The 21866-nt window shown below is 50.2% G+C and overlaps 2 protein-coding genes across 10 annotated transcripts in view; one reads left to right on the forward strand and one right to left on the reverse strand.

Moving 5' to 3' along the window:
* RASAL2 (RAS protein activator like 2) overlaps positions 1-7531 on the forward strand; it is a 340956-nt gene extending 333425 nt beyond the window's left edge. For all 9 annotated transcript variants that reach the window (XM_031037591.2, XM_031037592.2, XM_006742003.3 and 6 more), the window contains one exon: positions 1747-7531. In XM_031037591.2, coding sequence (XP_030893451.2) covers positions 1747-1889 — 143 coding nt within the window. In that variant the 3' untranslated portion in view covers positions 1890-7531. The remainder of the gene's footprint in view (positions 1-1746) is intronic.
* Positions 7532-7623: 92 nt separating this feature from the next.
* On the reverse strand, positions 7624-21765 carry CLEC20A (C-type lectin domain containing 20A). The gene is given in 7 exon segments (XM_081823189.1): positions 7624-8355; positions 10201-10286; positions 11119-11422; positions 16258-16322; positions 17504-17869; positions 19829-19894; positions 21396-21765. Coding segments are annotated over 7 exon segments (1377 nt in total). The 5' UTR covers positions 21751-21765; the 3' UTR covers positions 7624-8220.
* Positions 21766-21866: the final 101 nt, after the last annotated feature.

A 21866-nucleotide genomic window follows, 5' to 3' on the forward strand; every position in this document is an offset into this window, starting at 1 on the left:
GTAACCACTGACCAGTCCTTACCTGCTGGCTTTTTAAAGATCTAGACTTGTTATCCCAGTAAACTCCATTGGCTATGATTTTTTTAATTACTATTTTTTAAGCCTCACAGATCTTTCTTTCATTAAGTTTTGCCTACCCTCAAAATGAGTTACCCTCCCAAAATAAAAAGCATCTTATACTAGATGAATGCTTACCTAATAATGCTGATTTTATGTGTCTTACCACCTGAGACCTCCATCAGAGAAAAGGAGAACATTTTTTTAATGCCAGTAACAAGGGACTTTTTTCTTACTTTTGAAACCCCTAGCCCTGCTGCCCTGACCCATCCCCAAAGTAGGAGATTAAAGGGCAGCATTACTTGATGCTGTTGTCTGTAATGCTTTTGCCTCCAGCATCCCGCAGGGCAGTGGAGGGCAGTGGTCCTCCCTCAGCCCCCTCCTGGTGGCGTGTTGCTGGGAGCACCCCGACATGGCCCTGGGGGGCTGCTGCCCGCTAGCGAGGAGCAGCATCCAACCCTCAGCCCTTCCTGCCCTCTCTGCACCTCCCCGTGACCCGCCTTACCACGCTTTTCCCGGGGTAAATTCAGACACTCCAGGGGAGGAAAGCTGCTTTTGGCTTTCGGGCTTGTTCCTCACATGTTTTTTTTCTTTTTAATTTCATGGACATAAGTGAAGACCACCCCTCTCAGCGTTAGCCTCTTTTCTGAAAAGTGACAACTTCATGTTGGAAAGGTTCTGGAATGATCTCCCTACCTACTGAAACTAAGATTAGGGGTTCTCTCCTAATCTTTGTAAGACTGATAATATTTTGACGGGATGATTTTTTTTCTTAGATGAGCCTACTTCCCTTTAGATTGCCATATTTTGACGGGGTCGGGGTGGCCCTTTTTTCTCTCTTGGTTTTTTGTTTTGTTGTTTTTGGTCTTTTTTTTCCGTGTGTGTGTATTCAACAATCTTTGGTTCCAAAATATTGGTCCTAAGGCATTTTTTTTTTCCCCAGAGACTCAAAAGGAAAATGAAAGCAATCTCGTTATTGGATAGCTTTCCTGGAGTAACTCTGAGCTGGAATGAGTCGAGAAGCTTGTGTTCTCTGTTTGTTTTCATGTGTTATGTTTCTGGCATCCCCCTTCGGCCACATCTCCCTTCCCATATTCAAATGACCCCTTGGTCTGAGCTTCTGGCTGCTTTTTCCCCTCTTGCTGTTGCATCCTCACTTTGTTGGTGACTAGAAACTGCCACCATGTATTGTTTTAATTTTGAGCACAATGTGAATTCTCTCCAAATGTGACTGATGTGCCCTCTTGAGGGGCCAAGAACCCGCAGAGCACATGCACTTCTCCTCTGTGAAATGAAACCTCTGGTGCTTCTTTCTTTACCACCTGATTTCTATGTTTTAATTTTGACCCAAAGCACTTAATACCATAAGGCAGCTTGACAGCCCTGTTGCACAGTCTGAAGTAACACCTGGTGTCTTGTTCACATCATCCTAGCGTCCCAAGGGATTATTAATAACCAGTCCTGCTGTGCTGAAAGGAAAAAAGAGAGAGAAAAGAAACACAGACGCATTGGGCTCAGGGGAAGCCGAACCTGAGTAGGGTGCAGAAAGAGGCAGAGACGTTCCATTTGTCTGGGAAGCATCATGCGTACTGCTGTTTGATAGAAGGCATTAGAACAGTCATTCAGTGGAGCATTACCGTGTGGTTTCCTGCACGTGGCCTGAATAAAGCCCCGATTGGTGTGTTGCAGGAAAAGCGGATCGTGTCCCTGGATTCGGCCAACACCAGACTGATGAGCGCGCTGACGCAAGTGAAGGAGCGGTACAGCATGCAGGTCCGCAATGGCATCTCCCCCACCAACCCCACCAAGCTTTCCATCACGGAGAATGGTGAATTCAAAAACAGCAGCTGCTGACGGCCTTTGTGACCACACAGACTGTGGGAGGAGACAGAAGGAAATGTCCCCGCTCTCCTGGCCCCAGCCCTCTCCCCGACCCCCCCAGGTTTACAGAATGTTGCTACTTCCGAACAGCAGAGTGGCGAGACACTCTCAAATGAAGAAAGGAACCTTGTCTTTCAGGGCATAAGGCTAAGACTTCCAAGGTCGATGCTTTCCCCCCATGTCTCTATGTACATAGGGAACTTAGTTCTGGGCCATGTACAGAAAATACCACTGTAATATACCAAAAGGAAGTGAATAATGTAGATTACCTTTTTAATTATTACTATTTTTATTATTGTTTTCCTCTTGTTGAGAGCACTGCGGTTGTTAGAGGAGGAAAAAGTAGGAACGACATGTGAGTGAGAGATGAGCCCGCGGGCTCGGTAGGTAGAGACCAAGTGTCTATCGGATAGAAGCACGTGGAGTGCAATAGGACATCGTCAGAATGAATTTTTCAGGGATTCATCTGCCAGTCTAAAAACCCCACTCTGGCCCCCTTGACCTTTAGGAGAACATGCAAATACCAAGAACCAACCAAAACAATCGATCCCATTGATCAACCAAGACTGGTTCTGAATGGACAGCTAATGTGATTTGGGGATACACTGTTTCAGAAGACACAGATAAGAGCTGTTGCATCAAAACTGGACTTTAGGAGTGGTTTCTATTGAACTCCTGTTGATGTTCATTTCCTTCTGTCTAGAGCAGATGGGAATTTTCCATTTTAGATAGGGGGCTTTTTTTAACCCCAGTTGTAATAAAGGGTGTTCTTTTTCCTCTTTAGAGTTTACAGAACTATAAATATTTGTGTCTCTGCATACCATCTTCATCTCCACACACCCACTGCCCTTTCCAAATTCCTGGTGGGAGCAGTCTTCACCAACAGGGTTCACTCTCCCCTGGAGAGGTTGTTCAAATATGCTGTCCATAAGCCATCCAAAATAAACACCCTTTCTTCCACACAGAAAAGGGCTAACCATACCATTAGCAGGAATCTCTGAATATTTCCTATTAAAAAAAAAAAAACAACTTTTCTATTTGTAACTTACAATTTTTGTTTGGGATAAAGATTTTATCCATTGTACTAGTAAATCTCTGGGCAGGGTAATTTTCTCAGTCTTTAGCTTTGAAATGGCTTCTTCTTCTAATTCCCTCACTAAAATTTAGAAAGGAAATCCAGAAGTCACGATTCTGCTTATAAACAAAGAAAACTAAAAGTGCAAGGACCATGCGTTCCAGTCATTACTCCCATGTTCTTCATAGATTTGGCAATAATCACTCCATTTCACCAACTGTCATCCTTGGCTTTATTGTAGGACAGAAACAGTCATGGAAGCTAATTTACTTCCTTTTTTCCAGAGGTGTGAAATGTCAGCTTGAATGCAAACTTGATTATCAGAAGTATGGAATGTTATGTGTTAAAACAGACATTATATATACAAATATATATACATATATACTCACACATATGTACATAAAACACAAATAGGAAAAGTTCATGCCTTCTCTGCTGTCAGATATAACGTTAAAAGGGTTTTGAATCTCTTTAAACAAGATCTAAGCGGCTCTTTATCCTGAGAAAGCAACAACATTTCTCAAATAAGTTAAGGATGTTTATTTTAAATTATAAACTTTAAGGAAATTTTTAAAAAAAGAAAAGGAAAAAGGGAGAGGGAAAAAACAAAGACCCGAGGGAGCCCTATGCACGGAGTGAGTGTTTCTACCGAAGAGAGCATTATAAGGAAACAGGAGGACATTTATCGGGTCCTCTGCTGGGTGAGGCCCAGCCTCGACATCTGTGAATAGCCTCCCTCTCGAGGCACCCCCCGGCTTTCGCTCGGACCTCTTGAGCCCTGCCCTCTCCCAGTTGGATCTCTGTGTTGGACCTTGCATCTCAGCAACCTCCCAACAGCCCCCAACCCACCTTTTAAAACATTTCTGTTCATAATCTTCTCGTCTCTGCCGGTCGGAGCTGTAAATCAGGGCTATTCCTCCTACTTATCTGATCTACGGTTTTCATGCCCTCGGATTTTGGGCACTTGGTTCATTTCTTGACCCCTGGTAGTTGTTTTACAAATTCTTACCTCCTCCCTCGAAACTTAGGGCACACTGCGGTCAAAATCACTTTACTAGGAAAACAACTTTACTAATTCTGAAGGTGTGCCCTGTGTTGGCTGGGGGGGCGGGGGGGGGGATGTAAACATAGGTGTTCTCATTTAGAGCTGTTCTCAGCTCCAGTCACGTTTAATCTGTTCTTTGTAAAGCCTTCCATTGTGCCGCAGAAAGCCTGGTAAAAGAAGAGTCAGTCTCAGTGGCCTTTTAAGTATGTAACTCGGGGGATGTCTTGCATTGAGGTTTGGAAGCTCAAAGTGCTGGTTATGGATTACAGAGGGCCGATCAGCTTACCTATATTGGGGGTTTGGGGGAGACACAAAAAAACCTATTGATGGCTGCCTCCAGCTTGGAGGCATTGTGGGAGCCCCTTAGAGGGCTGCCTGCTCCGGAAGATTTAATGCCCAAAATGTTTGGAAACATGATGCAGCCCTCTCTTATCAGGTTATCTTGAATGAAGAGAAAAGAGTAAAAAAAAAAATCAGAAGTCAGCTAGAAGTTCAGATTTGTTGCCAGATGTGAAATTTTCGATGATCCTTTGAGCCTGTTCCTATCCAAACATTTTTCTGAGTATTTCTTTAGAGAAGCTGTCATCTGTAGAACTTATTCTGAAAGATTTTTTAAGTATATAAGACTGCAGAAAACCGCTGGTAATTTTTATGGAGGTATTGCTTAGTTCGGCTTTTCTTCAGCCCAGATAACTCCATCCGGATGTTCAGCAGGAGGAGGGCCTGGTCAAGGCGAGGCAGGTGGGTTAAGATCGCCGTGGCCGCGCTCCTCCTTCAGCCACACATCAGCCACATTGCGGACTGCAGCCGGGCCACGGTCCACTGGCATTTGGGATTCAGGGGAAGTGCTTGCGAAGCGCTCGTCTAAGCTGACTGCCAGGCTTGGCCATTGACAAGGACAACATGGGTGGGATTTAGGAATTCAGGAAAGGGCTTCCATACTCCCTTTTTATATCACTGGAGCAACAGGCTTTCTGGGCCGAAGCAGAAGAAAGAGTGACATTTCCACCAGGTCCTTGCATTCCCCGAGTCTCTACAACATAAGCCAAGACCTAGGAGATGGCATCCAGGTAACTAGAACAGACACTTGAGCGCCCACCGTGTCCCAGGCACCCTCACGGAGGTGCCATCGCGGTCCAGGGCAGCCCGTTCGTGAGGACACTGGTAAGATGAGCTCATCATGCTGTCTTCACTGTTTGTTGTCTTCACTCAGTTTGTAGATGGTGACAAGTCGCTTTCTCTGGTCTGCTCCAAGACCTTTCCCTGTGATGGTGTTAGACAGTGAAAGAAAGAGCAAGAGTTTCTGTCTCTGACTGCTGTATGACCTTGAGAATATGCTGGACTTTAAAAGTAGAGCTTTCCAGATCTTTGTCGACCTCAGCCTTTGTTCTTGGAGCTGTGGTTCTTTTGGCCCCTGGCTCTCACTGTGCCCTCAGAGGTGCCCCAGGTAGGGAGCAGTTCTTCTCCGGACGTCCCAGGGCAAGACCGTGGCCATCGAGTGAGTTTGCATTAGTATTTGCTTTGCCTTCCACCTGGATTGAGTTCTAGTCAGCTCCAGTTTGGAGTTCCTGAGAAGGCTGGTTGTGGGGCTGAACTTGGGGAAGGAACCCCCTTTGGGATTCCCTAAGTCCCGTGTGACCGGGAGCCGAGGCTGGACACCAGACTAGACTGGTCCCTGGGCCAGCTTCTGAGGCCGTACCACCACCTCAGCGTGCTGTCAGCTACACCCACGGGGGCCGCCTTCTCGCACCGACTGTGGAAACCAAAAGGGCCTGCCCTCTCCAGTCCCCTTTCCCTTCTCAGGTCACGTGTGAAATCGCCTGCTTGCCCCAACAGTAAATCTTTGCCTTCCCACCCATTACCTGAGAGCCAAGAATTTGGGATACTTTGTTCTTATCAATCTGTCAATTGGAAGAACCTATTTTACTAGTCTTTTAAAAGCAAGATATATGTTGGGGTGTTAATTTTTAAATAGAATCTCTTTCCATGTTCGAGTGATGGTTATTAGTTCTAGAAGCATTCCCTTGTTGTCATGACCCAGTTATGAATTCTCTTGAGTTTAGGAAAGAAAAAAGTGATGAAATTTGCATGAGACAGAACAAATATCTTATGAGGAGAGAAAGAACGCGAGGAAGATACATGATCCGAAAGGGGACAGCAGCCGTCTCAGTAGCCCAAAGGTTTGAGGAAACAGGATTTATATCCTTTGCCTGATCTTAATATGCACAGATAAGTGGAACGGCCGTCTCTGGAGACAGCACATGCACAGCCACACAAAACACACAATTCCTAGGGCTTCTTTTTTCTGAATGTTGGTCCATCTTACAGAACAGTGATTCCCAGACTTTCTTGAGCTTTTTAGGTTTTGTGCTCTCATTTGTTAGATGTTATGACTGTGGTTCGTTCCTCTTTAAAATGTATGTACCATATGTGTTATATGTATATATAAGTTAAAGTGACTTGAAGTTGATTTGGTCTGACATTGTCTCAAGAATCCTAGATATCGTCACTGATACCATGAGGGTCATAGAAAGAAAGCTGAGTATCACTGATCTGAGAGTAGGTTCCAGAAGGAAGGAGCTTTGGTTCCTGGTCAGTTAATCCTCAGGTGTTTGAGAAACCAAGCCAGCGGGACTTGGCAATGACAGCAAGCCACCCCAGGAAAGCAAAGTGGTCGTTCTGCCCATGTCTCAGCCTGCACTTTCATTTCCTACTCCTCTCTTCCTTTTCATTCAGATGCCCTCATGTTCCACTGGGAAGTGTTTTCGTTTGGGACCTAAAACCAGATTTATCTCTTGTTGTAGAAAGATGTCCACAGAAGCTGTGTTTTAGGGGCCTCCGTCATCTGTGGGAGGGGTTCAAATGTTCATGTATAAATATTGTATTTATGTCATTTCTAAACTCTCAAGGGAGAAATTTCAGTTCCCAGTTCACCAAAAGGTTAAAATACTAATTGACTCAATGACCACTATCCTGCAGAAAGGTAGAAATAAATAGTAAAGGTTAAATTTTTAGTAAAGGTGCTTAGATATTTCCTTGTGACATTAAAATTAACCCAAGCAGACAGCAGCACGCTAACCTGAGTCACACCTGTGAGGAATTTACCTTCTAAATTTGATTCTGTTTTTCATCTCCAGGGCCTTAATAAGAATGTGTTAATACACATGACTATTTTACAATGATAGCTCTAAATAATTTATTTTTTATTTCAAGAAAGAGAAGTACACCTTAGAAAAACAAAACCCAAGATTTTATTTTATTTTTAAAGCCATATTTTTGTGCTGGTAGCACTTAGATTGTTCCATACGTGAGATCCATAGCTGCATTTCATTACCTGGGTTTGTTCTAAAGAAGATTTATTTTTGTTCTGTGAATAATTTTTGATGGTTCTTGTACATGTACAGATATAGATACGTTTGAGGTCTTTTATTGATATTCCTACAAAGAATACAAATAAACTTTAACTTTAAACATTTCAGACTAAAGTTGCTAATGTATTTGACGTATTTACCACCTTATTTCTAGCATGTATCTGGGTGAGTAGAACACTTGGAGAAAAACCAGAAAGGAAATGTATGCAGGAACATTCTTCTGAGGTTATATATTTTTTTCTGAAGTTAATAGTTTAACATTGAGAACGATGTGTCAGAGAATTTCCCAATTAACAAGTAAAAATTTACGTGTAGTAGGACAAATAGCTCGCATTAATATGTTATATTGTGATGATGCCCTTAGAGAGCTCCTCGTTCGGAAGAACTTGAAATCTCTTTAATAGCTCGTGGCTCGGAAGGAAAGTGTCCTCCACGTCATTCGGAAGCGATGCCTCACTTAGCTTCCCGGCCAGCCCACTACTGTCCTCTCTTAATTCCCTAGGTAGATTAATGGGGTTTGTGTCAGGATTTTTGTTGCTTCGTTGGGGTTTTGTGTTCTTGTTTGCTTGTCATTCTCCAGGTTACTGTCCCCAAATACTTCCATCTGCTTCTGCTTACCTATTTCTTATAAAATCCAGGAAGGCCATTTTTTTTCTCTTACATAATTTTCTTGTGTGTGAGGTGTGGGTCTGAAATCCTACCAGTTAGCCCTTCATATAGCTGGAGTTACTTCTAAAAGTCTGGAACAAATGTATAGTCTAATCTACAGGAATGAAAAGACTAAAATTCACTCAAAATCCGGAGAAAATTGTATGAGAAGGAGACTCCAGATCAGTTGACGTGGGCTCTTTTTTGTTTACTTCGAAGCCAACCCATTTAAATCAGAATTGCTCATGACCTAATGTAAACTCTAAGACTTCTTGGATCTGAAACATCAAAAAGAGAAACTGCCGTTGCTTTCTTGTGACCTCCTGGCCTAAACTGCCCACCTCTACCCTTTATGTCCAGCCATGCCCTTTATTTTTCTTAGCCCCCCTCCAGCTGCCTGCCTTCTGTCCTTAGCAGCTCCCCTCATGGGAAAGTACATAAATCAATTTGGTTAGGACACTATGGCCGCCAGCGCTCGGCCTCCACCACCACACACACCCTGTGGCCCCGGGGCCCGGGGCGGGGGGGCGGGTAGTCTGATGACAAAGGGGCTAAAACAAAGGACTTACTCAGGGCTTCTCAATCCTGTTAATCAGAATCACTACCGAACTTTGAAATCAGGAAAGAGGGGGGATGCCTCTTGAGCTACCCCACTGACCAATTAACTATATCTCTCTATAGATTGGGGTTGAGCTCTTTTTTCCACTTCCCCAGGGGATTCTAACTTGCGTTGGGGTTAACAACCACTGGTCCACAGTGAGCCCTGAACACTGTGTGTGTCTGCCACCATGTTGCCCTGTCCCTGTCCCTGGAACTGGGGTAAGTTGGCTCCAGGTGTTTCCTCGCCTTCTGTTTGGAATTTAAAATGCTGCTAAAACCAATATATATGCTCTACCTTCCCAGACAGACACACATTGTCCCCACCTTTTCCATCCTTTAAATCTGTGAGGTAGAACTTCTCTCCATTAACAGGGAATAGATACATCCTAACAAAGATGGAATTCAAAGATGTTTGACTTTGGCTTTACTCTAAAACAGAAGGAAGATGATTTCTGGTTTGGTTCCCCCCACCCACCCCCAAAAAAAGGGTCCTTGACTTTTGAAAACCTTCTACTGAGCACTGCAGTCTTATTACTTGAACTTCTACTAAAAAAATTATCCGATGTTGAATTGCATCGTTTGCACCTGTTCTTCTTTCAATAGCAAAATGCACCGAGAAATTTCTAGTTCCTCTCCCCAGTCCCTGGCAGGCCAGTGCACGTATGCACGCGTGTGTGCACACACACACACACACACTACTGTTCTTTCCAGACACTTGAGTTTGTGAGGTTTTAGAACAAGTTGCCTGGGTGCTATTTCTTTGGCCTGTGAATAAATTGCAGTAAGCTACTAGATAAATGCCAATCTGTTTTCTTGTCTGTAACATTATGATTTGGTTAGATGACCCATAAGGAACTCTCTAGCTCTGACATCTATGGTTATTATCTGGTATAACTGAAAAATGTGCCCTTTTGCCATATTCAAAAATTGGTTTGAGGCTTCTGTTGCAATATTTGGGAATAATTCTTCCTCTTCACAATGTCCTACCTTATAATCCTTTAAAAGAACAGAGGATGGTAGGGGGAGCCTAGAACAAATGTATATCCCAAACAATAATAATTGATAGTAATAGTTAATGTTTGTATTTATCAAGCACTTACTACGTGCCAATTTACTAAGCACTTTATATGGAATATTTCACTTAATCAATACCAACCATATGAGGTAGATTTTGTTGGCCCTAATTCATGAGGAAACTGATACACAGAAAGGTTAAGTTATTTGCCCAAGGTCACACAACTAATAAGTAGAAAGCCAAGACCCCAATTCAGGTCCTTCTGACTATGCTATCTTGATTTAAAAAAAAAAAAAAAAAGCTCAGGAAAAAAATGTTAGACTAAGAAAAAGATCTGAAAGTCTCAGCACATGCACCAACCTGTCACCCTGAGCCAGAGTGATGGCAATGGGAACAGATGAGCTAATTTTCCAAAGCTTTTTCTCTAGGTATATTGGTTCCCACAGTATTGCCTTGCATTGTCAAAGTCATCTGACTGATCAAAATCAGAAGTGGCCTGAAGTCTCACCTCACTCAAAAATTGGTCTTTCATATCTTCTGGGTCCATCAGAGCTGGGATGGTAAAATCTGCTTTCAGGAGTCCAAAGAGTTGCCCTGGAAAAGAAAGTGCTATCCGGTTCGGGGGGAAATGATCCTATTGCCATTTGGAAACTAAGTTCTTAGCAGTCAGGATTGCCCCCAGTGGATACCGCAGATGCTCCATGGTGATTTCAGATTTCAAAAAGGAAGACGAAAGAAGCTGCCTGGCAGGAGAAGGTGCAGCCAGTGGCCGACAGGAAAGAGCCTCAGGCCACTGTGGGGTAAGGTCGGCTCCCCTCCCACATCCTGGCCACCTGCCGGCTGCAGGCCGCAGGCCGATGTTTTCTGTCTCGCCTGTATTTTCCTCCTTTTTAACAAATCTGTTAGGTAGATACTCCATGCCACGCTGGAAATACTCACCTCTCCCTGGACCCACATTTTAAAGGCCAGCTCTACGCCCAGAAAACCCTAAGTAGGTTCTCTGCGCCTATATACCAGCTCAGCCTTGGGCCTTGAGCCACCATTCTCACCACAGGAGGGACAGACAGCCTCCTGCCAGCACTGCTTTCTGTTTCCACAGCATTCTATACACAGTCCCTTCGCGTAATTCCCCCAGTGGGTGCTTGCAACAAGCCGGGGCCGTGCGCTGGGGAGTTGTCCCTGTCCCTCTTTTGCAGATGAGGAAGAAGAGATGGTGAATGAAGTGAGGGAGTTTGCTCCCCAGGCTTTCGCAGTAGTCAAGGAGCTAACTCCAGGCTCCTCGGCCTTGTTCCTGTTCCCGTTCCCTTCCCAACACTTCCTGCCATCTGTCATAAAAAGGTCTCAAGTGCCCTGTGCTAAGGAGTGGCTGTCCAGATTGGACGGCTCCACTGGGAAGAGTGGGACCCCGGTGACCAGAGGCAGTTACCTGGTGCAGGTGCCGTGGTGGTTTCTTTAGACGCTGGGTGTTTAGATGCGCTCAGACGCTGGGCCTGAGCGGCCGTGGCCGTGTCTCTCCTCTCGCTGCCAGTTCCTTCAGTGGCCACAGCTACCGGAGGGAAAATGAAGGAGTCTGTCAGGAGCAAAGGGGGTCTGAGCCTGGGGCCAGCCCCTGAGCTAGAAGCCAGGCATGGGCAGCACTGGTTGCTGCAGAAACCAGCCAGTCGGGGAAGCTCAGTCCCGGCCACACCCTGACTTACTCCCACAGGCTCGCGCACCCAGCCCTCGAGTTCCTACCCCCTTCTCAGTGGCCCTGCCACCAGGATGTGTGCGGCTTGGGCAACAGTATGAGAATTCTTCCCAGCAGCAAATGTTGTCTTTCAGTAGGCCCTGCCCCCAGGGGCGCGATGCCCTTATGTTGTCTGCCCGCTTCACAGAGACCCCACTATGGCGGCCAGGGACCCCCGACATTTCCATCAAGAGGTAGCACTTCGGGGCACCTGGGTGGCTCAGTCGGTTAAGCGTCTGCCTTTGGCTCAGGTCATGATCTCAGGGTCCTGGGATAGAGCCCTCCATCGGGCTCCCTGCTCAGCAGGGAGTCTGCTTCTCCCTCTGCCTCTGTCCCTCTCCCTGCTCGTTCTCTCTCTCTCTCAAATAAATAAAATCTTAAAAAAAAAAAAATAAGAGGTAGCACTTCAAACTCAACATATTCCAAAACCAAGTGCAGCCTCCCCTCAGCAACCTCCTCTCCCCTGTGTGGCTGTCCATCTGCTGAGGCCCAGAGACCCCAGGTACCCTCAGCTGCTTCCTTACTCCCTCTCATGTTCAGTCACCAAAGTCCTGTCAGTGCCTTGCAGATGTCATTTTTTTATGCCAAATATGGAAATAACCATATTGCTTTTGTGATATATTATTGTAAATTACTGAAATAAAAGTATCCCCTCCCCTGACCCAGGGACAACCACCGTTCACAGTTTGTTATAGAATATTCTTCACACACTCGAGTTTTTTATTTGAATGCATAAAGATCTACCTTCTCTTTAAAGGCTGCACAGTATTTCATTGAATGTACCATACCGTATTTAACCCACCTGCTTTCAGTGGACATTCAATTGCCTCCGGATCTTCACTGTAATAACACTGCAATAAACAGCCCCGTGTGCAGAGTGCATAGGTATGTGCGCGCCTTGTACTATTGTTTCTTTTTTCTTTTTTTTTTTTTAGATTTTTATTTATTTGAAAGAGAGAGACACAGCGAGAGAGGGAACACAAGCAGGGGGCGTGGGAGAGGGAGAAGCAGGCTTCCCGGCGAGCAGGGAGCCCGATGCGGGGCTCGATCCCAGGACCCTGTGATCATGACCTGAGCCAAAGGCAGACGCTCAACGACTGAGCCACTCAGGTGCCCCTATTGTTTCTTAATAAAGTCCCCAGAATAGGACGTCTGTATGGGAGGGTTTGCACATCTCAGAACTGACACGCTGCCGGAAGGCTAGCACCCTACTTTCCTGTCCAGGGTCTGGGATCGCTGATTTCCCCACATTAGCACCAGCATTATCACCCCTTTAAATCTTTGCCAAACTGGTAAGTAAAAATATTATTTTAAGGGACACCTGCATGGCTCAGTCGGGTAAGCGTCCAACTTGATTTCAGCTCAGGTCATGATCTCAGAGTCTTGAGATGGAGCCCTGGGTCAGGCTCTTGTGCTGGGCGTGGAACCTGCTTTAAGAGTCTCTCTCTCTCTCTCCCTCTGCCGCTGCCCCTCCCCCTCCTCAAAAAAATTATTTTAAAAATGCATCTTGCTTTTAGTTTGTATTTCTGTGATTCAATGAACAAAGCTGAGCCTTTTTAAAAATGTGTATTTCTGTTTCTTCAATTACTGTCACTTGTACACAAGGTAAAACCAATTCCCTCACCGCCCTCCTCACGCTGCCAGCCTACCCCTGGCCTCAGTCCCGCGTCCCAGCGGGTGCAACAGCCTTTGCCCCCACGTGCTCTTCCTGCCTCTCCTCTCCAAATGGCCCCCTCTCTCCCCACCCAAAGCACTGTCCTTAAAATCCAGAAACACGGAACCAGAGAACACTCATGGTCTCATCACCTGAACGTAACCACTGTTAAGGTTTTCACTCATTTCCTTCCAGCATTTTCTTCCAAGCATGGGTGGTGGTTTTCTCTCGGTGGTGGTGTGAGTGTGTTCCACGGATGATGCTGAACTGTGCCTTTTTCCTTTCAGACCCTGATTCGCACCTCGTCCGGGTGTGAACTACAGCGCTGAGCCTTTTGCTGGCTCGCTCGATGCCTCTGACACCTCTGTGGACTGCAGGGTCCCGTCCTTCAGACTCTGCCCCTCTTTCCCTCTCCCCCCGCCACTCCCTTCCCAAATACGTGGCCTCCACTCTGGCCACATCAGATTGCTCGTCATCGCAAACCACACGCTGTCTCATCTACTTGCCTTTGCCCATGCTGTTCCCGCTGCCAGGGAGAATGTGCTAGTGTTTGCTGCCTGAAATCCTCCATTAGCTTTCGTCCGACGGCCACCACCTTCCCAGGCAGAGTGAACAGGGGCCCTCGGGTCACATCTCTGGCTCAGCCCTTAGCGAACTGTTGTCCCTGATTAGACCAAGCCCTATTAAAACAGGAACCGGGCCCTGCTCATGGTGGTACCCACAGATCAGTGCCTTGTTCACACCCAGTCCTCGGGAAGTGATTGTTGAATGAAATCATCCACCAACGTGTAAATCACTATTCAAGGCCTGGGAAAGATACAAAGAGGCCTAAGACAGCCCCTGCCCTGTGAGACTCCTCAGTCTCAATAATTCATAATCTGATCATTCGTAATCATTTATAATTAGTAAAACGAGAATGAGGCCAGCCCTGTCTACTGAGTAGGGACACAAGCAGGAGATGGAATGAGTCAGTAAACATTTCATTAGTGAACTGGGATGAGAATGGTAGTTACTGCCGATAATTGAGGGTCTGCCACGTGCCGGGCACTGGAAGGCACTTGACGACACTGGTATTTTTCTCGGCTTTAAAAATGAGGAAAACGAAGTTCTGAGAAGTTAGGAAACTTGCCTACGGCCACAGGGTAGATGAGAGAGTCAACATTCCAACCCTTGGCCGTCAGCCTCCTACAGCCAAAACCGAGGACTTCTCCCCCAGACCCCCCACGCTAAATTATTGTCCGGCGAGGAGGACCGGGCGGACGGGCACTGGCGACACACGGTCCCCCGGAGAGTGGACTGGAACGCACACAGCCCCCGCCCTCGGCCTCCGGCCTGCAGCCTGCGGGTGGAGCCCAGGGCTCCGTCACCCCCAGGAGGAGCCAGGCGCTGGGGGTCTGGCCGGTGTGGCGTCCCCAGCCCGCAGCGACGCGGGCGGGCACCTGTGTCGGGCCCTGGCCAGCTCCCAGGGGTCTCCCCGGCGTGCGTCCGAAGGCTGCGGGGCGCTCTCTTCGGTCCCCGGGGAGCTCCCGGGAGAGGCTGGGAGGCGCCCCAACCCTGGGTGACGCCCCCCCTCCCCCCCCCGGGGACGCGTAGACCCGGGCAGGGCTCGAAGCGGAGACCAGAGCGGCCCCGCGGGCCCGGCCTGTAGGACAGAGAGGGTCCCCGGAGGGCCAGGCGGGCTCGGCGGCGAGCACAGTTACCCGCAGGGGCCGGGTCTCTTCCTCGCGGGGCTAGGAGTCCCCGGGGCGGCCGTGGCCCCCCAGGGCTGGGGAGCCGCGGGGCCCGCAGGGGCGGGGGGCGCGGGGGCCGAGCTCGGCGGGGTTGCGGGCGCTGGTCCCTGTGGCAGGAGCGAAGGCTGCCAAGGCCGGGGCCGCGGGCCGAGGACGCCGACGGGTGGCGCCCAGCGGCCGAGGCGGGACGAGCGGTGCGCCCCAACCGGGCCCGTCGAGTGCGTCGCGGAGTGGGGAAGCCGGCGCCGGCCTCGGCTTCCGGGCCCTACCGCGGCCGTCCAGTTCTTCCACGCCTGGCCCTGCCCGCCCGGTCGGGCCCGGGTCAGCCAGGCAGGGGCCACGCGAGACCTTAGATGGGAAGCAGATGACAGGATTTCACCCAGTTTCTGAGCCAAATCTGACCACTGGCCCAGCCCTGGCGCTGTTGCCTTCAGGGTGAGGCCACGTTCCTTTGCAGCTCACAGAGGGTTCCCCTGCAGGACCAGGGTGTCCCCACTCAGCATTAAGCACCCCACTCCACCTGCAATCAGTCCCCCACTCCCCTTTGTGAGCTAACTCCTCCTCGTGGTCCTAAACAGGTACAGAGTCACCTCCTCCAGGAAATCCAGATCATCACAGGGACTGGGACTCCCCTCCTATGTCCCCACCATGCCTGTGCCTATTCACGGAACACCAACTGTTGCGGCCTTGGACTCCTTCAGAGGGGCCCCTGATTTTACTTTGTGTCCCCAGAATATAAATCCCCTAACTTCTCTGTGTCCTCAGCAAAGTCAATAATGCCTTTGTCAGATGGACGGATCTGGAACGACGCCAGGCGAACTGTTTTACCCTCAATTACCCTACTTAGCTTTAGAACTCTTGGGAAGCAAAATGAGGTAATAGCTGTGAAGATGTTTCCAGAATTTAAAAATGCTATAGGAATGCAATCACTGTCATTCCCAACATGTCCCCCCATAGTCCCAACAACTCATCCCGCATCTTCTCTCCACCCAGAAGAGCCCAAAATCACAAGGGATTCAACAGGCACCTCTCTTGCGCTTCCCTCTCTAGATGCCAAACCTCAAAGGCCTCTGATGACTTCTGGGGAGCACCGCCCAGCATCTTCCCCTCAGTCTCCCAGGCTGGGCCTCATCACTGTGCGGGGAGCCACACAGCCTCTCTGGAGCCTCCTGGCTCTGGAGCTGCAAATTAGTGGCCCAGTTCAAGGAAGGAGGTTGATGGTGACCGAGTCCCCCTTCTCCAAACCCAGCTGGCCCTGCAGGGGGCTGGGGGGTGGGCTGGAAAATCCTCTTCGGGGAGGATCCCATGGGGCCGACCCTGTGCCGCTGCCTGCAGGCGACCTCTCCACCGTGCAGGCCCTGGGGACCCCAGGACCCAGCCAAGAACAGGTCCAAAGCACCCACACAGAACAGAAAACAGGGATGTACTTGGCCTGAGCGTTGGCTCCACAGTCACTTCTGAGGAGGGAGCGTGAAAGGCTGGAGAGAGAGCAGCAGACTCCCGGTGCCCAATGGTGGGGTCTGCAAGGAAGGAGGGAGAGGGGTGAGGGCAGGGCTGACATGGGACAGAGCGCCCCCAGGTCTGTCTCACCTGGGGGGGGCACTCAGCAGCCCCCATCTCAGCCACCTCCGCACTTGCATGCTCCTGTGTGTTCCAATCACGGGAGGGGGCTTGCGGGGTCTTTAATCCTCACAGGAGCCCTGCAAGGGAGGAACCATCCTTCCCGCTTTACAGATAAGGATCACAGTTCTCATCAAATCCAAAACACGAATAGAAACAGCCAAGAACAGGCAAATTCACAGAGACAGGAAGTGCATTAGCGGCTGCCAGGGCTGAGGGTGGGGGAGAATGGGGAGTGACCACTCAAGGGTAAGGAGTTCCTTTTGGGGTGATAAAAATGTCCTAAAATTAGATAGCAGTGATGTTTGCACCCCCTATAACTACTAAAACCCACTGAGTCAGACACTTCATAGGGGTGATTTTTAAGGTATGTGGACTATATCTCAATAAAGCTTTTGCAAAAAATTAGGAAGGCTAGAAAGGAAAGAGGGAGGGAGGGAAAAAAAAAGAAAGGAAAGGAAGGAAGGAGGGAGGGAAGGAAGGGAGGAAGAAAGCAAGCAAGCAGGAAATGGCAAAGCCGGATGCCTCCTGTTGCTGAGGACATACGATATACAGGATCCAGAAGAACCAGGCGGGCCTCTGGTTCCCATGACTTACGCTGCAGCAGTGACAAGAGCTACTATGTGCTGGGGGCTTACTCTGCCCACGTCTCTACTAGCTCCTTTATGTACATTCTCATTCAGGCTCTGAAGCCATCCTTGGAGGTGGGCATTGCCAATACCATTTTGTTAAATATATTTTCCCAAAGAGGAAAAAGCAGCTCAGAGATGCCTCGCACCTTATTTCTAGCACGTGGTAGACTCTGATTCCAAAGTGCATGCTTTTCATCTCTGCATCGCCCCCAACCTACTAGCCACTGCTGCTGGCTAATGCCCTGAGACTCGATAGGGTCCATTCCATTCTTGAAAGCTCCCTCAGAATTAAAGCAAAGCCTGCTCCTGTTACCCTCGGAGTCTAGAAGCGCTTCCTTGGGTCTAACCTCAGTGTCTCCTGCTGCCAAGTAAACCCATGTCCCGTCCCGTCCTAGCCCCGGCGAGCCCAGGGGCGGGGGCGGCGGGGGGGGGGGGGGGCTGCCACGCACCGGAGAAGCAGATGAAGGGTTTCAGGGCAGAGCAGACCAGCGAATACACTCTGGGGGAGAAGCGCGCGTAGGTGTGGAGCCCCGCGCCCAGTCCTGTCCCCAACTCGGGCACCTGAAGCCAGGGCGGGATGCTGGAGCCCAGGCCGCTCGACCAGCTCAGGGCCCCGGAGGCCGCGTTGAAGTAGAGGCCAACCCAGGCCTCGGTCTCGCTGGTGATGGACTTCAAGGCCTCCTCGCCCGCTTCGTCGGTCACCAGCTGCAGGTCGGCCAGGTCCGTGTGGAGCTTGTGGCACTACCTCCGGGCTGCCTGCCACGTCACCTGCTGCGCAAGTCGCAGGAAGGTCTGTCGGCCCACCGGGACCACGGCTGCGGGCAAAGAACAGGGAGACCCCTGGCCCGAGGTCCTGGCCTCTGACAGCCCAGGCCTCGTTGCTTCCCGGGGACAGAGCTCTCTGGTCCGGCCCAGGCCCTCCCCCCGGGGCCCTGGGTGTTAGGTTTGATGAAACCCCTGATTTTACAGGACTAAACACCAGCCTGGGAGAACGGATGAGTTCTCAGGGCAGCCGCGGGGAGCAAGAAATTTAGGAAAAGCAGGGGTGAAGCGCCCTCCTCGTGGCTAAAGGCCTCATAAGTGAAGTCTAAGTCTCCATCTCGTCATCTGTGCAAGGGGGAGAACAGTATCACCTGAATGAATTTAAAGGCTTAAATGAGAACCTTGTAAACAAGTGGGTTCGCACAGAGCGTGCAAATAATTAGCACTTAATTAAATGGTGGTTAAACTTTGTGGGGACGTGATGAGGAAGATAGGATAATCCTAGTTTAGAGGCAGCCTCTTTTGTGGTTTCCAGGAGCCTCTGGTGCTGCTCTCAGGAGGCTGAGGCAGAATAAAGTATGTGATATTCTTCCTATCAGGAGAGCCAGGGAGAAAAGAAGAGCCTGGTGAGGGAAGACCTGCCAGACAGGAGGCAGAGTGGGCCTGTCCCCAGCGGCCCTGACTTCTGGTGGGGCTCAGACAGCCCAGGATGCCAGCCTCTCATAGCCCCTACCCGTCCACCCCCCGTCTCTGCCCGAGGCTGGCTTGGGCCACCCCCCACGGCCCCCACCTGCCCTGCCCCTTGCCAGTCCTGTCTCATCACAAGCCCACACATCTGATTCTGGAAGGCGGGAAAGGACGTGCTGTGGGATCCTGAGGGATGGATTCCGCAGCCCTGCTGAAGGAAATGCCTCTATTTGCAGAACAGAGAGCCACATCCTCAGATTCAAATCGGGCTTCCCAAATTCTCTGACACACGCCTGTTCATCTAAGCCCGTCAAGATTTGCCTGATGGTTCCCTAATTTTCCCTATCTAAACCGATTTTTTAAAGCTACCCTCTATTAAGCAACCACTGCTGCCCAGCCCCGAGCTATGGTGTGGCATTTGTCATCCATTTAAATCCTCACTATACTCCTGAGAGGTCGATGTTATGAACCTCATTTTACAGGTGGCCAAAGGCGGGCTCGGGTTGGTGATGACTTGCCCAAACTCATGCCATATTAAACGGCAAGACGAGATTCAGCCTTGGAAGCCGGGCCATCTTCACTCTACAACTCCACATTCCAGAGCATGCGGAAAACCAACTCTACAAAGCAGATGGAGTGAGGAGTTTATATTTCCTTTGTCATGGATTCTTTACACCAGATGTGAAGAAAGTAAAAAAAAAGAAGTTCAGGGTAGTAATAATCAGAAGGGAAGTACCCCTCACCCGCTGGATGGGCCTGGGCTGGGAAGAGGTGCTCCCTCTCCCCCACCCCCAAACCACTGAGTGGGGTGGTTGGGATGCAGCCTCGGCCATTAATACCACTGTCCGGTTGGAGACCTTGAGCAAGTCACCTCCTTGTCTGAATAATAAAATAATAATAAATAATCTGCATACTCTCTCTCTCTCAAATAAATAAATAAAACCTTTAAAAGGTGGGGGGTGGTGTGCCTGGGTGGCTCAGTTGGGTAAGCCTCTGACTTCGGCTCAGGTCATGATCTCAGGGTCGTGGGATGGAGTCCTGCACAATCAGTGGGGGTCTGCTTCTCCCTCTCTCTCCCTCCCCCTGCTCATGCACACGTGCATGTGCTCTCTCTCTCTCAAATCAATAAATAAAATCTTTAAAAAAATAATAATCTGAATAGTAACACTGGATTGATTCTCTCCACGGGGCCCAGCCTAGGGACAGCAGAGCCAGGGGATCCCTCAGCCAGACAAGGGGCGGGAAAGCAGAGGGGACACAGGTGGCGTGACCCCGCGGCAGGTCCAGGTGGACGAGTCAGAAGGAAGGCAGAGCTCGGTGTGTACCTGGCTTTGGAAAGGTGGTCGGACTGAGAGCAGGCTCCGTGAAGATGCGGTGACCCACAGCAGGGTCTGTAAAAGAGAAACAGACCACGTGTTATGGGGAGGGAGAGGGCTGCCCAGGATCCTCTGCAGGCACAGGAGCCACCGAGCTGAGACTGGGGAAGGGGAAGCCTAGCTCAAGGCTCATCCATTCCTATTACATTTATTCAAGAAACACATACAGAGAGAGGGAGGGTGCCCCTATTTTGTGGCAGACGCTATTCTAGGCCCTGGGGAAAGAGCAGAAATAAGAGAAGCAGGATCCTTGCTCTTGAAGAGAATATGAGAAGCAGCCAGCCCCGCAAAGTGGTAGGAAGGAATACCACGGGCAGAGCCAAGGCCAAGACCCTGAGTGGGAAGGGCCAGCGAGCATGGGAGGGGCAGAAAGCAGCCAGCGAGGCCAGGGCCAGGCATGAGGAGGAAGCCGGAAATGTCAAGCAGGCCTGGTTGGCCTCAGAAGGGATGTGATTCTAAGTGCTAAGGGGACCTACTGAATATGTTCAAGCAGAGTGACCTGATTTGCATTTTTTGGAGCTCACTCTGTGTTGAGAACTGACTGTCGGGGCAGAGCAGACCACCCCCACCTCCCCAACAGAGGCCACAGCGGTGGGCTTGGGGAGAAGGAGAGAAGTGGGTGGAGTCAGGACCTGGCTCCCTGGGGCCCAAAACACAGAGGGAGGAGGGGAGAGCCTGCACGCATGGCCCTTTCTTCGAGAGGACTCCCACCCCTGCATATTCACCACCCCTGAACATCTCTCAGCTGGCTTGGGAATCCCAAGGTCACACCTCGCCCCTGTGGGCTACATTTCAAGGCCCTGTGACAGGCACAGTGTGGTGGAGAACTGGGGACACATCAGGTTGGTGCTCCATGCCCCTATTCGAGGGCTTAGTGGGGCGAAGAGCTGGGCTGGGCTTCAGCTGACAGAGAAAAGCAGAAACTGGCACTTTTGACCAGAAAAGTACCGTCAGGTCTATAAGCATCCCCGGCTGCGAGATCCGAGCACCTTCCTAACAAGGTCAGCGGCAGGGGCTGCCGGGCGAGAGGGGCCAGCAGGGGGCAGGATGGAGGCGCGTTGATTACCCCGGATTTCCTGCGGGGAGGCCTGAAGGGGTTGGCTCCCTTCACTCCTTCCCAGGAGCAGAGTGTCTGCTCCACGCTCCCCGCCGCGCGCGCGGGCGGGGGACGGAAAGCCAGCCCCGCGCTCGGTGAGGAGCAGGAAGAGACGGAATTCGGCTCTCACTGCTGCAGAGATGCAAGTGGACCCCCAGCCTGTCTTTTCCTTTTTTCCTCCCTTTCGTTTTCCTCGTCTCCCAAGTCCCTAATTGGCAGGAGGAGACTCGTGGAACATTCCAGATTTTACTTTCTCTCTACCCTGATTTACACCTGTCTCTCTGATGACGGAATCTCAGGAATGAGAGGAGATAGACCCTCAGGCTACTCGTCAGTTGTCCCGTGAAAGACTCGAGAATGTTCCCCCCGCACCCCCCCCCCCCGCCCGACTTGCTCTGGAGAATGGTACTGGGAACACACCGTAGTAGCAGATGAAGGGCTTCTGCGCCGTGCACGAGGCGGCCCCCAGGCTGGGGAAAATGGAGATGGACTACAGGGTGGCACAGACCCCCTCCTTGAAGACGGGCAGCGAGCTCCACACCGGGGCCGTGAAGGTGGAGCCGCTGGACCAGCTCAGGCCCTGGATGCGCACGTCGAAGACGAGGCCGATCCACGCCTGGGTGCTGCTGGTGAGCGAGTAAAGGGTGCTCATGCCGCGCACGCTGTTCATGCTCTGCAGATCGGCCAGGTCCGTGTGGTGCGGCCGGCAGTACGGCAGGGCCTCGGACCAGCTCAGCCCCACCTCCGCCCTTGAGAAGTTCTTGCCGCTGTTCATCAGCTGCCGGGCTGGGACGCGAGAGGCCGTCAGCGCCTGCCCGCCCGGCCGCCCCCGCCCCCGCCCCCAGCCCTGGTCCCCAAAGAGCTTTCAGCCTGAACACAGGCAGGCTCCCC

Source organism: Leptonychotes weddellii, chromosome 6 (genome assembly GCF_054177405.1).
Source record: "Leptonychotes weddellii isolate Sample4059 chromosome 6, ASM5417740v2, whole genome shotgun sequence".
Classification (NCBI taxonomy): Eukaryota; Metazoa; Chordata; class Mammalia; order Carnivora; family Phocidae; genus Leptonychotes; species Leptonychotes weddellii.